The following is a 14,714-nucleotide window of genomic DNA, read 5'->3' as shown; positions in this document are numbered from 1 at the left end:
AGCAGACACAAATACACAGGCTGTTGTCATGGGAACAAATGCTAACATCCACCCAAATACAATTAATTGAACCAACTACTCAACAAAGGTGATCATTTTAGCCTTAAATGAGTCAGCTCGCTGAGTTACTCCAATGTTTATCACAACAGCATCAATGCAACTTTAATGCCACACGGAAAGTATGCTAATCTTTCACTTTGCCTAATATTTTTTGAGTCCATGAAACACTTCTTTAAATAGGAGTCATATGCTTATTTTACCCATGCAGCTTCAGAACAGTGACACGTGCACATGCATGATCGCATATGCGACATATCGACTGTTTCAGACGTCAATCCACACTCTGCAAAGACATGTCTGCATCACCAAAGAGGTGCGTCTCCTCAGGTTGGGATGGTTCATGAATACCAATGCTGGAAACAGGCAAGGAAATGGAGGAATCTGTTGCTGTGTTGTTGCGGATACTCAACTTGGCACAGAGAGGCTCTTTGAGCGGGATCAAATAATAAGTAGAGAGGGTCGAGATGAGGTCCTTGAATGCATCCTTCTTTTATCTCAGTCCACTCCTCAAGACACTGATTCTCAGTGTTCAGTGCACAGGTGTTTAGAAGGATGGAAAGTGGGTGAAGCAAGATTGAGACATCCAGTGTAAGTTGTCGAAGATGGCATTTGTATGGTTGTATTTGCCTCGCTGTATCTCTGCATGTAGTGAGATAGAGAGCCAGGAGGTCAGTTATGTATAAAATGAAGAAAGATGAGCTAGCTGCAGGAGGAAAAAGCTAGTAGATATGAGCATGGTTATTGCATGAAATTACATACATATGCAGTCTGGGCAGATCAGTGTTGTAAGATAAAGTAAGATAAACACAAAACCATTTATATTCAACATTTTTAAAATTGTCTACCATGGCTTCAGTGGAACTGGAGCCAACACAGGTTAATTTTGATTAATTTGTAAAAAACAATGTTTATTTTAAAGACTAAAAAATTATCACTGCCTTACTCTAATCAAGCCGTTTTAATTTCCAACCCAAGTGATGTGATTTCCTAACCCAACCAGGAAGTGACAACATGTCACTGTAATATGTTGTCTTAACATGAAACCAAGAAACCGGCAAAATGATGTTCATGAGAGTTACAGTCATAAAAAGAATGTATTTTAGTCTGAATGAGAACTTTGTAGCTTGTTTAAGGAAATGCTTGAGACTAACATCTATGATCATTTTGACTGGAGGACATGTTGCATCGACTTTATATAAAAGATGGATGGATTCAGTAGGCAATAGTTTTTTTCCAAGCCAGCAAGGTTGGCTAGATTCACTCCCTCTGGTGCTCATTTAAAACATAGATATCAGGTCACAGACGCACACTTTTCTCCAGTCATATTTCACTCTTATTGTTACTCTTGTTCAAATGGTCCCTTCTAACTCAACAAATACCATGATGGTGTAGGCCAAACTCAAAGCTTATGTAGTTCACATGGGTGAGTGTCACAGTGGTTATGTCCACTTCTCTAAGAATCTATGGTGGGTCCCCATTTTGTATGTGTTACGCCCATCTTAATTTCTACTGGCCTTGCAGTGGCAGAGCAAGAGTATTTTCTCTGGGAGACAGCAAATAATCAAAGATCTTTAAGGTTAAGCTTCTCCTTTAAGGACTTTGTCTTTGCTCCAAGTCCAGCTCAGATCAATCACTTTAGCTTAGCCAGGAGTGCAACAGCCACCAACACACTGGCAGCTGAAAACAATGACTAAAGTGCAGGTGGAAGGACTGGAGGTGGCTGCCCTCATTTGGACACATCATGACTGACCACTATTGGACAGTTGGGGAGGCCAGCATGGCTGTCTCATTACACCTCCAGCCAGAGGGATTTGTGTGGGCACATCAAGATTCCCCACCTCATTGTCCCTGTCAGCTTATCTCCTACACCCTGTCCTCTGACAAACAGCCCAATGGTTTACATCGTCCTCCTGCAAAGCGTCAGCATGTGCCTTTTACTTTGTTTTCCATCCTCTCAGTATGACACGAAAGGGCAAGGCACCGTTGACCACCTTGCATGTCCTCGCCATTGCATTTTTGCGTCTCTTCGCATGCGATCGAGGCTGTGGTGGATTGCATTGGCCTAACCCTCACCACTAAATTATGCCAGTGTTTCGACAAGCCCTTGGCATTGTGAAGAGGCAATTCATTCTGACTAAATGTAGGCTGCCATGATATGTGTAGAGTGCTTTGTGGAGAGAGTACGGTGGAGCCAAACGAAGCTTCAATGAGTCCTTTACTTCAGCTATGAATAAATAACCCTCAAAGTGTCAAAGACCACTTGTGTTTCATCCCAATCTGTATGATGGAGATGGAAACACTTGGTGGATTATCGGGGCCAGAATTTGGATGGATGACAGCAAGGGCATTTCATACGGACATCCATCTAAAATCATTGTTGTAATGCAGTCTCAAAAGAGAAGTCTGGCAGTGCCATCAGCGCCAGAGTACTGGGCCAAAACTGAAATGTTGGCATCATGAAGCACTCAGGGATCTGATGCATAACAGCACAGATGAGAATAAGCTGTTTGGTCAACCATCTGAAAAAAGATGTCTCTGTGGCTGTAGATAAATGGGTAAATAACAGCTTTAACCTGTGTAGAAGTTTTAGACGGTTCAGTCTTATTTTGCACGACTTTATCTCCTCGACAAAATCTTCCCCAATTATTTTCAGCCTCTGAATTTGACTTCTAATGGATCTTTTCCACTCTGGTCTGGTCCACTCCACCCTCTGTTCTAATCAGTCTGCTCCTTTCAAAGTGTCCTCTCAGAGCAGCATGACATCAGAGCCTGTGGGACAGAACCATCTGTTAGTCACAAAGGAGGGACAGCAAGACATGCCACAACTATTAGAGCAATGGATTCTACCCTTCCCTGTCTGAGGACTAAAACTTCCTCCCTGCATGCCCACCGCACTTTCACTTTCTCGGAAGTGTCAAAGTGATACATGTTATTCCACTCACAGCTTGCTGAATACAGTATTCCCAGGGTAGATCATTTTGCCCAGACTCCTCAAGGCTCCATGGATACTCAGCTTTGATCTCCCCAAAGAACTGTAAGTGTTTTGCTTGTTGTTTTAGTCTCCTTGTCTGTCTTAGTCTTCTCTCAGTGCCCGTTTCCCATTACAGAGCTAAAGTACTCTCAGGCTGTGTCCATCATGTACTTTTGTACTGTTTGCAACCCTCAAGTGTGTACATTCTTGTCTCTGAGTTCACCAGCTTTTGGCAAAAATGGAAATGTATTAGTTGGGCTTTGCTTTGCTGAAGATTTCACACAGTTTTAATCACATGTTCCATGTTAAGCAGATGAAAACTAAATTCCCAGCCTTATGTCATCACAGGTTACGTTATCTGAACCTGACATTCATGTTGGCATTAGCAGAGAGAAGCAAAGGCTTTTAAATCATTACCCAGCACTTTTAGGGATGTTTTGAATGTGTCAACTTTTACACGTCTCGTGTATCATTACATCATTTATCAGGACTAATAACTTTAAAGCTGTGGATCAGCAATTCTCCAAGAGTTCTCCAAGAAAAAGGGTAATTTATTTTCTTTTATTAATTTTTTTTTAATATGGCAAGTCAGCTCGTAGAATTGCAGTATATCTGTTCTGGTTGCCTTGCAACAAAGAAGCGCACAGTGAAAGTTCTGTGGATTATCAGTTTAGGTTTAAATGGAAAGCACACCCCTACAAGTTCTGGCTGTGTCACTATTTACAGCCAATAGGGAAACTCTTTGCATAACTGTTCTGTTTCTCTCAGCTTCATTAAACTTCCCAAACTTGCTGTTCTGAGCACTAAAAACATTTAAACGTGCCAACTCTGTTCAGTTTCAGGAGCATGTCTTGTATTGTTTGTATGTCTCTTTGAGTCACACCACTATCACTGTTTAATTACCAAGAAAGCCTTGGAAAAAACACCCCAAAGGCACTCGGCATATTGTTGGGACCCTCCTGCCAGGGGAAATGTGAGGACCCTTCCCGTGCTTTTAAACATAACCCGACATTTTATCCTCAGGGAAAACTCTATTTTCTTCCTCCTTTCATACCATTTCATATCATTATTCAGAAGGTTGGTGGCCTTTCTCTGGGGTGACTGATGGCAGCTACATGGGCAGACTCATCCACACTTAATTACCCACAAGCCCCTTGGAGGGCATATGTAGAAGGACTGAGACATGCGTGCCGCTTCATCTTCTCTTTTACTCTCGTTACTTCCAGCACCGCTGAGTGGACTATTAAGGCCTGTCCACTGTGGTGATTTCACCAGTTTACATTAAAGAAGAAAAAACTAAAAAACCCATTAGCATAAATGTTGCTCAAGGTTTATAATTTTTTTAAGGAATAATCACTTTGACTTGACATTTCCCCCCTTTGGTTATTCCAATGGAACTGAGCTTCAAACCCAAAGAGCGGTTTCCCTTACATTTTCAGACAGACCAGCAGGAGCTCTGATTGGTTACAGTTAAGCTTCAGTGCTTCTGGGTAACAGAGTTTGTCATGCTCGACTCCCAGAGCGACATTATGAAAACATGCGACTGCGAGTACACTGCAAATCAAGAAAGAGGCTTGTTGTTTGCCTACACAGATGTCCTTGAAGCAGCACACACGAGACACTGGAATCAGTTTGAAAATTTATTTTCATATAAAAAGACACTATGAAAACATTAGAGGACTACTTTGTACAATCTTATGTATAAAAAGAACAAAAATGAAGGAGAAAGGGAGAGCTTTTTTCAGCAGAAGTTGGTTAACACTTGAGCATCAAAGGCTGAGGGATGGAGTGTGATGGAGAGCACAGGAGGTTTCCGACTTCTACATGGTGGTGGGTTGCAAATTTGCCTTCTTGAGTTTCATATTTCTGTTGAGTTTGGCAAGCTTTTGACACTGAAAGGAAAAGAACTCAACACAAACATACGCTGAGAGCCTGACAAGCATCCTCTAGTGTTAGAATTAGCGTGGCAGCAGAGTTTAGCATAGAAAAAAGGAAACTGTAAAATAGACAGATGTACAGCGGGGTGCATTTCTCAGTCAGTCAAGCAGCATCTCACTTACCGTTATGGGAGATGAAAACTTAAAATCCAGCCGTCACTGAGCTTGAAAGTGTTCATATAATATGAAAAATCTGGCTGATGGAACAAAATGACGAAATCGAACCTAAAAGTTTCTGTCTTGCTGTCGAATTTCCTTTTTTGGTTACCTTGGGAACAAGACTTTGTTTTCCCTCTAAATGGATCAGTTTTATAGCTGCAAGAACAAACATAAAAATGCTATGGCGTGAACACCTACTGTGTAGCAGCCAGACGGCTGCTTTGTTCAGTGGATCTGGGTCCTGAGACTCGCAGAAGGTCAGGTGAATGTAACCCCAGCTCGGCAACTCGGGTTCAAACCAATCTCGCTCCTCAGAGAGGGGGCGAGCTGTAGGTTTGCCCATCAGCTGATTAGCGTGAAAGGTTAGAAGGGCGGCACTCTCGTCCCACCATCTGCGCTGTGCTGCTCTACTACCACATTAGGGATCTTTAAACAGATGGTTTGAGGGCTGCATTGGAAAATGTCAGGACAAATCGTCATCCCTGGATAATTACTGTTTTGAACACTCCACTTTTTTCCATATTTCTGCCCGCCTTAAGCTTTTTTTCCCCTTATATTTTTAGATCTTTCTTCGCCATCGCTTTCTCGCCATTTACCCCACACCTCCATGAACTGTCGCTCATCTCTTTCTGCTGGCTGTTAGATTAATGGCAGCTGCTTTGAACATAGACAGAAGAGGTATCTAGCTATATATTGAATTGATCCTGCACTCTCACTTTCTCTCAGTCTGTGTGTGAAGAACCGATGTGCTCATGCAGCAACGGCAGGAAAGCAATCGCCGTTCTTGTAACAACCGCAGTACGGATGTTGAATGCCAAGCAGGAAGCATCATCGTCGGCTCCTCTTCGCTCTTGACACCTTTTGGCCTTACCCCCTCGTTGTCTTTCTATCCCATGCCCTCTTTCTGCAGCTGCTGCGCACATGGTCGCAGGACACAATCCTACGGAGAGGAATTAGAGTAGCATGCCATTGGGAAAGGCAATAAACTAGAAGTTGATGAAGATTCTCAGTTATCCAGGTCGTGGTAGTCATATAAGCTTGAGTAAGGGCAACTGGACTTCTTCTCCTCTAAAACCAGTCCAGTTGCCCTTATTAAAGCCTTATAATGAACTAAAAACAAATCAAAGCACATTTGTGGGACTTAATTCCATGACAAGGCTCTTGAGCTCCGGTGATATCTCGTTTCACAAATTACCAGCTGGTGAAGCTAAAAATATTTCCTCAGAGTTGGCCTCTAAGTTGATCAAAACGTTAATTAAAGCGGTAACTTTTTCAGGACTGAGAGAGGAGCTCACATGGAATTCCATCGAGGGCAGAAATGACTGAGATACCTTCTCTCCTGCCATCACTGTGACTGGCTGAAATGGATTGAGATGATGCAACCTTTAAACTCCCGGCAGCGGAGAGAGAACGAAGGCCAAATCTTTTTCCATATTGCCTCGGACAGCGAGTTTGTTTTTTGAGTTCCACATGAGTGAAGTCTTCTTGAATATGGAAAAAAAAAAAATGGAGAGTGATGGACAAATCATGAAATCATGAACATAAACGGCACAAATCAAACTAGTCTTCAAATGAATCAGCTCTGCCCGAACAGTTGGAGCAGAGAGAACAACTCAGCTGGTAGGCGTTTGTTGAAGCTGTGTTGCATTTTTTTTTTTTCTTTAAAAGTTTGCAACCATGGTGGGGGGGGGGGGGGGGGGGGGGGTGTTCCTTTGACTAAACCATAGACAGAAGAACAAATGAAAGAGTGTTCACACAGAGGATGTGAGAGAAATGCAACGGGTGTAGCTAAACTGGAACCTGAAGACAGGAGAGAGGTTGGCACATATCAGTGAGCAGCCCCCCCCCCCCTCAGTTCCCTGTTCACCCACATGACGAAAAGAAAGAAAACGTGCAGGAAAGACTGAGTTCCTGAATGCTTTCGTCATCCATTAGAGGTGGAGGGGCGGGACGTAATGAAAGAAGGTTGCCTTGAGGGGGCGACCAGTGTGAGAAACCTCAGTGAGATCTTTTAACCTTGCTATAAAAAGAACTGAACGGTGCAGAAATATTCTTATTTTCTCTCCCCGCCCACACCACCCTACCCCAGTCATCAAACAATTGAAAGACATTTCTCTTTTTTTTCTCCAGAATAAAATCAAGACATTTTTTGCCCCCCCTCAGAAAGTTTTTTTTTTTTTTTCATACATTTTTTTTCTTTAAAGTTCATTTAAAAATGGTCTCCAGTCACAGACGTGTCCAGCCCCTGTTCTTTTCTTTTCAATAGTCTTTTTGCGAAAAATATAGAGTAGAACAGTGTTCCCTTCATGTCTGTCCTCCGCAGCGGTAAACAAATGCAGTGTGGGATCCGAAGGAGCACATCGCAGGAGACGGGCAGCAGAGTGTGTGAGATCCTTGCAAAAAAGAAAAGGAAAAAAAGAAAGAAAGAAAAGTATAGCCTTTCAGGAGTCCAGTATCTCTGTGCGCATCTCTGTGTGTTCCAGTGAGCGTTTGCACGTCTTCACACTTCAGTCTGGAAGTCTCCCTCAGATGACTCTGGTGTGTTAGCCGAGGATGAGTCCCAGTTTTTATTGTGCAGTTCCAGTCGGTCCTTCTGCTCCCCGGGCACAATGGACAGCTCGGGGGTCATGGTCTTGAAGCTGTCCCAGGAGCTCTGGTCCTCTGGGTTTGACTTGTCCTGATAGAGGAGGACAGGAAAGAAACAGCTAAGTTACCGAAAGACACGGGGAAGTGAAGGTGCCACATAGAACTGAGGAGGCAACGCGGTCTCAGTTAGTGTTTTGTATAAGCCGTGCTCTCGTACTTTTTGCCGTAATTAAATCTGATTTAATAACAGTAATAGTAGATAAAGAGGTAGATGCTTAGACTGTCTAATTACAAAAATATCTGAACTTCCTGTTTTCAGAGCTTATCCTACCTACAGCCCCGATGGTATCAGATTACCTGCACAATAACTGTGACAATTCAGTTAATTGTTTTTTCATTTTGAAATGTGTATTTGAGTAAAGGCAACTTTCCTTGACTTTTGCACACTGTTACCTCTACAATACCCCATCAATTTTACCTGTGATTAAAATGCTTCTTTTGGCATCTTATACGCAGACCTCAGTATTTCAGAGGATACCTATTAACTGCCGCTTTGAAAGCTACATTAAAGGGTAATATCACTTGAATTATCTCTTATTAATTCTGCAGTTTACAGCCAGATAACGTTCCATCCCTGGCAAAAAGGCTGGAATAACCACTGGCTCTACATTTAATGTTCTGCAATGAATAAATAAACAGAAAACTAACATGTTGCACAACTGCTTTTCATATTATAATAGGCGGACATTATTTACAACTTAGTTACAAACAGTAACCCCTGTTTCATCCCATTTGTTTTTTAATTCTTTTGTTGTCCATTTTCAATTTTCAAAGCATAAAATAAGAATTCCTTGTATGCGTCTACATACTTGGCGAAATAAAGCTGATTCTGATTCTGATATTGCTTTGAGTTTTCTGTCCTGACACCTTGGCATCTTCCTCAGTCGGCCTGCATGTTTCCCAAATACAACCTTCCATTTTGTTTGTACAAATTCCCAATTTTTGGAGTCAGTTGACTGGGAACAGCCATGATCTCTAAATTGAATTAACTTCTTGAAGGAGTTTTATAATCCTTTCCAACATTCTACTGACTGCTTTCCAGGTGCCACATGGAGTTAAACTCTGCCAGCAGTCTTTTTGAGCTGCTGGCTCATTCTCATGTTTAGAATGTTTCCGATCGTTTTGTCTATTCCTCCAAACAACAATTGCAGAATATGACAACAATATTCCAACATTTTCACCAGGGGTCGTAGCTTAGCGTAAACCTGGAAATGAGGAAATAGTCATTTAAACGAAAAACTTAACGGCACATTTTAAAATTCAAATTTGTATAATCTATACAGATTACATCTATACAGATGGTATAATCTGTAAAACAGAGTTGTGGAATGCAAAAATCCTCCTTTGTGTCTGACTTATTTTCTTTTTTTGCCCTCCAGGTACCAGCCAACACCTCAGGAGGGTTAGTTTAATGTAATAAATAGTAAAAAAGCTATATTTACTTATTCTTATGCATACATTCTAGATGCATTTTTTATAAAAAATTTTTGGTGAACTGGTAATTCTTTATTTATTTTCATTTCCCTGCAGCGCTTTGGCACATTTGTGCCTTACTTGCTTTCTCTTGCACTATAACTAATAAAATGGAGGAGGAACCTGCTGCGGAAGGATGCTTTGTACTATTTGGTGAACATCATCAAATGGTGTAATTCGATCCAAACCAAGATATTGCCCTTACAAGGGCAATGTATGACCTTGTGAGACTACTGTGTCATGCTTTAGCGTCGGTAATGCAAACCAAAACAAAGACCGCCAAAACCGAAAGTCAAACCTGAGGTGCGTCTCTCTCTACCTTGAGTGGGGAGGATTTATTTGGACTCGGGTACTATTCCTTTCTTTGAGGGAGATTTTTCATCGAAGACAGAACATTAGCCAGCGTAAGGAAACCTAAAGCCTTGCTCGCTCAGGAAAACAGGAACGTGTCCTTGGGCTCTAAGACATTGTATTTTTTTAACTTAAAGTGACTCTAATCTTAGTTTTTAGTGACTCAAATCTCTTCAAAACTAATTGAATGTAACAAAGGAGCGGTATAGCTGATACTGATATTTCTTCGAACTCATTTGACTTCACTCAAAGAAAAGAGGCGCACAATACATGACTGAAAGACACTTTACCATAATTATATTACAAAAGAAGAACTACTTTTGTTATTCTATTTGCAGAAATGTTTCTTTATCTCACACCTCCCACAATTACCAACTTTAACTGATAAATGCATAAAAGCCTCCCAGGCCTGGGCCTGTAATTACTGCATGTCATCTGCAAATGTTCCCATGATGCATGTACAGTAAAATTCATGTTGTGGAGATTAGCCAAAAACTAAATTAGAGGTAGCATTATGCGTCAGATAAAGGCCATTATTCAAATTGGTCTCATTATCTTCGAGATCTCATAGAATGATTTCATGGACACAAGTGGATAGAGACACATGGGTCATTAGCCCAGATGACTCTTGATGGAGAAAAACACACAAAGACAAAGAACCAAGACAAACAACTAGAGGCACTTTCCACATCCAAAGCAAACCCAGCTGTTTTTCGTAGAGATTGTTATTCCATACAAACGTTCAGTAGATCTAATTCAGTAGATGCACTGTGTGTCTTAAGAGTGAATGTTGTGAATCTACAGGGAAGGGGAACATTTTGAATGAATTACCAACATAAAAAAACGTTTTGGGCCACTGCTTAAATCCCCTTGATGTTTCAATATAGCATAAAGATTATCACAAAGAACAACTTAGTACTGATTTGCTATGACCCTTCCCTCAAGGGGAGCAAGTGGACCAAAACCATGTCCCCAACTGCAAACAGAGCCTCCAGATCCCCTCATGGGTTTGGGTCTTCTTGAAGTCAGTGAAGTCAAGTTCAGCAGACTTGAAAAGAGGTTAGCAAAGGTCTAAGTTGGCTGATAATGTGAGAGATTGCAGCCAAAAGCCGCCTGCAAGTGACAGCAGTGAAACTTGGGCTTGTGGGAGCAGAGAGAAGTTTTTGTTTGCTCTGTCCTGGTAGCACGCAGAGCTCTGAAGACACAGGCTACCTGTTGTAGCTTTCTGCTATTGCTTGGGAACAGTACAAGAATGTGGAACAACCTGCCAGGTACTGTAGGTGAGGCTTGTTTGAGGTGGTCCTTCAACTTTGCTCTGCTGTTGTCTACCATGAAAGTCAAGGTAGACAAATAACTGCTTTGTTGAGTTACACTGAGATAAATTAATAAGAAAATGAAGATTTTTCAGTGTAGTCATTGACTGTGCCTGCTGACTCGAGAGAGGGGGGGATTTATGGCACAGCAATGGTCAGCATTTAATAAAACACTTGTACCTTTCTGGTTAGGTTTAGACAGGAACGTTACTTGTCAGAGTAAGAAAAAAAAAAGGTCTGAAATACTTTATATTTACGGTTACATGTTGAAATTGTCGAAAATGTTGTCCTCGTTCATTGTAGAGTGTAATGCTGTAGTGAATCACCATTATTTTGTGCTGTTCTCATTCTCGTTGTGCACTTTAGTACATTTTGATCATGTAGTACACAATAGTTATGTACAGGTGTCCACTACATGGGTTGAAATGGATCATCATGCACTGTGCACTGAAGCTGGGAGCTAATGGAGGCCTGGATAAAAGGCACATATGAAGTACCACTGCATTCAAGTAGGGTCCCGAATACATCTGGAGCCAAAATGCCTTACCCACTATTGAGTCCCCTATCTAACAATCACAATGGTCACCGAAACGCTACGACCGCCCCTCCAACCTCCGAGTGGTGACTTTGTTGATCGTTAAAAGTTCTCCCCCTGCAAGATCCAACTGTTAATCAGCTAAAGATAAACCCTTGGCTGTAATATCCAGAGGCACTGGACATAGAATCAGTGTGAGATGAGTGAGACTCAGAATGTGCAGATTTTTGCCTTCAATTATCCATGTAGCTGTGTGAACCTAGTAGAGAACTGCGTCTGATCTTCAGAACCGCCTCCTAGTAACTCCCTTTAGCTTCTATCATTTTAATTCTCTCCACGCACTTTTCACAAGCCCCCTTTTGCTCTATTGTAGCAACTGAAAAAAGACTCACATGTAACTCACTTTAAAATTATTTCCACCCCTTACGTTCCAGTCTGTCTCCTCTCCTTCTGGCACACACATACATCATTGATCTACACTACAGCACAAGCCCCCCTACCCCCCTTTTAAGTGTGTGATGATCGTCACCAAAGCGCTAGGGGGCAATATCGGCCTGATTATCATTCTCCCCATGTCACAACCTGACAGTTGGTAAAATGAATACAAAAGGCATAATCTGGGAGCCAATTTGCATGCTAAATGCTGGCGGAGGAACATTTTGTAAAGCAGGAGTGTGGGTAATGCTGCAGTTAAGCCCAACTTTATCCCTCGGAGGCTAGGCTGAGGCGATTGTGCTGCTACTGCACGGGTATCCATTCCCTTTTGCCATCTTTGCCCGACTCCATTCCCCTCCCATCTCATCCCTCTCTCTTGGACAGAAGCCCCTCTACTTACACTCAACGAGTTCTTTTCACCTCCGGCAGACGAAATGCTCCATCTCTTTTCCCTCTGTGGTGATGAAATGAGAGGGAGAGGACAAAGAGGGGGAAAGGGAAAGAGAAGAAGGGGAAGGGAGGCATCACAATCACTGACAACTCTGCCCTGAAACATCAGCATGTGTTTCAACACCTTCCTTTGTTGTTCCTTTGTGCTTACACCTGACCCCTTGTCTCTCTTTCTGTCTCCATTGCGCAGTCCCTCTCACGTGCGCACACACTCGCACAACAGTCATACATGAACTGAAGGAGTGCAGACAGTGACCAGTGTCACCCACTGCTTGAAATGTGTTGGAACAGGCTGTATTTTCAACTTTCAGACCTGTCAAAGCTCAAGAGGAAACTGCAGATGCAAGGACAGATTGACATTTTGGAAAGATTCAACATGGTATGCACCACCAACAGCATCTAGAAGCATAAAAAAAGGGATGGAAAAAAAATGGAAGGCACATGGCTGTAAAGTAACCTATTTCTAAAAATACTAAAAAATGAAACCACTACGCAGGGCTGGAGGCTTTGCAGATCATGTTTTCTGAATAATGTTGAGAGACGATAACTAATCTGGTTATGAGGGCATGAAAAAGGCCATCTACATTACCTGCAGTATTGATTTTACACTGCAAGTGTTACAATAACACATAAAATAGTTAAAGGTAGGCTATAAATTGACATTGCTGAGTCTCTATGTACTGCCTCTGGCTGAAACGCATAAACCTCACATCCCCTGATGTACCTCTGCAGTGTTATCCATCATTATTCTTTATGCGCTTGTCTTTTTTTTTTTCTAAAAGAGAAACAAAGCTTTTGGTGGCTTGCTTCTCTGTGGGTGGTCTGGCTCCTACTTTGCTTGTAACTTGCACAGCTGTTCTGAAGTAACAGGTGTGTCCCAGAAGGCAGGGCCTTTTGGCAGCACTGGTATGAAAGAGAATACAAATCCAGCAGTGTTTGGTGTTGTACTTCTCTTAGCTGTGTTGACTGTCTAGCAGGAACATATAGCTGTGTGTGTGCGGGTATGGATGTAGCCTCCAGTCATTTGTACTCACTAAATCTTCATCAGGACTGGCCTCAGACTGAGTCCCTGCTGTGTGTTTTACTGAGCCATTGACTTCAGCTTCTTCTTCTTTTTTTTTTTTTTAAAGCTTTTATGGTCATTGTAAAAATAAAAAAAAGTTTTTGAAACAAAGGCGTTCTGATTTAATTAATTTGTAAAAAGCAGCAGGCAAAAATAATTATCTCTAAGTGCTCTTAGAAAAAAGAGCCGACAAGTGGACATCGAAAATGTCTGGAGTGTCAGTGAATGTCTGTCTCTGTCTTCATTGTCGGGCTCCATCGACTGTTTTTTTCCCAGCCGTTTCAACATGTCAAACTGGCATCAGGTCTGTCTGATTGGCTGTTCTGGGTGGCAAATGAGAGCACGAGAAGGAAGGCGACAGAAAGCAAGCGGCTAACTTGACATGTCACAAGCAATCTCGTCTCATTTAACATCTTCATTTCAGCTTTTTACAGCAACATGGCCATGAGGACCGGCTCTATATGACATTACCAAGAAATGCAAAGCTATTTTTAAGCTATTTATGTATTTACCTACTTAATCTATATGGTCGTCAAGGTTCCCTTTTTGTTATCATGTAAGCACTGCTGCCCCTGTCCGCACTGGTGAACATTGCATTTTTCTGTGCAGGGCACAGCTGTACACCTTGGCTGTTAGTTGGATGTAGTGTTTGCAGTGTGTTCAAGCGCTTATTTGTTTGTTCAGACACTCTTAACATGAGGTGACACAGCAGGAGGCCTTTCATCTGTGCTTGTTCTTCATGTCGGTTTGTTGTACAAGATGTTTGGAGCTTGTTTGACGTGCAAATGTAGAAAAAAGAGAGAAGTATTTGGTATTTTGGTATGGATACCCCACAGCTTTACATACAAATAAGAAATGAAGCTTGTGGACACTGTTTAGGGTTTCAGTGTTAATTAAATTCAAAGTCTTGGCAACGGGTATATGAAGACGTATTTACAGAAACCGCTAAAATGTGACGATGGCTTCTTAAAGAGCCAAACTTATGCGGTCTGGACGACAGGATGAACATCATCAACTGTATTTGTTGCGTTAAAGCACTAAATGAGATTCAGAAATTAAACTGAGTGGCGGTTTGCACATGTGCAGCAGGTCACAGTTGTGAACACATTGTTGATTTTTGTTTACCGATGTCATACCTGTGCAATATCAACTAGTATGTGAACTGATTGTTTTTAAGTCAGCATCCTTAAAGTTACGAAAGTGCTACCATTATAGTTTTTGCAGCTACAGCAGGGAGAAGAATTTAGCCCTTTTTGGTGCAGGCAGCATGAAAACCCTAAAAACAGAGTTAAGCATTGAAATGAGGGGTAATAAGTGGACA

At 41.8% G+C, this 14,714-nt stretch overlaps 1 protein-coding gene across 4 annotated transcripts in view; it reads right to left on the bottom strand.

The window, feature by feature from the left end:
* Positions 1-4,662: 4,662 nt before the first annotated feature.
* adgrb2 (adhesion G protein-coupled receptor B2) overlaps positions 4,663-14,714 on the bottom strand; it is a 222,759-nt gene continuing 212,707 nt past the window's right edge. For all 4 annotated transcript variants that reach the window (XM_072370498.1, XM_072370501.1, XM_072370499.1 and 1 more), the window contains 2 exons: positions 12,281-12,334; positions 4,663-7,804 (listed from right to left, as the gene is read on the bottom strand). In XM_072370498.1, coding sequence (XP_072226599.1) covers positions 7,628-7,804; positions 12,281-12,334 — 231 coding nt within the window. In that variant the 3' untranslated portion in view covers positions 4,663-7,627. The remainder of the gene's footprint in view (positions 7,805-12,280; positions 12,335-14,714) is intronic.

The sequence above is a fragment of the Leuresthes tenuis genome, unplaced genomic scaffold (genome assembly GCF_036924035.1).
Source record: "Leuresthes tenuis unplaced genomic scaffold, fLeuTen1.0.hap1 SCAF_18, whole genome shotgun sequence".
NCBI lineage: Eukaryota > Metazoa > Chordata > Actinopteri > Atheriniformes > Atherinopsidae > Leuresthes > Leuresthes tenuis.
This window is presented reverse-complemented; position numbering and strand designations above follow the sequence as displayed.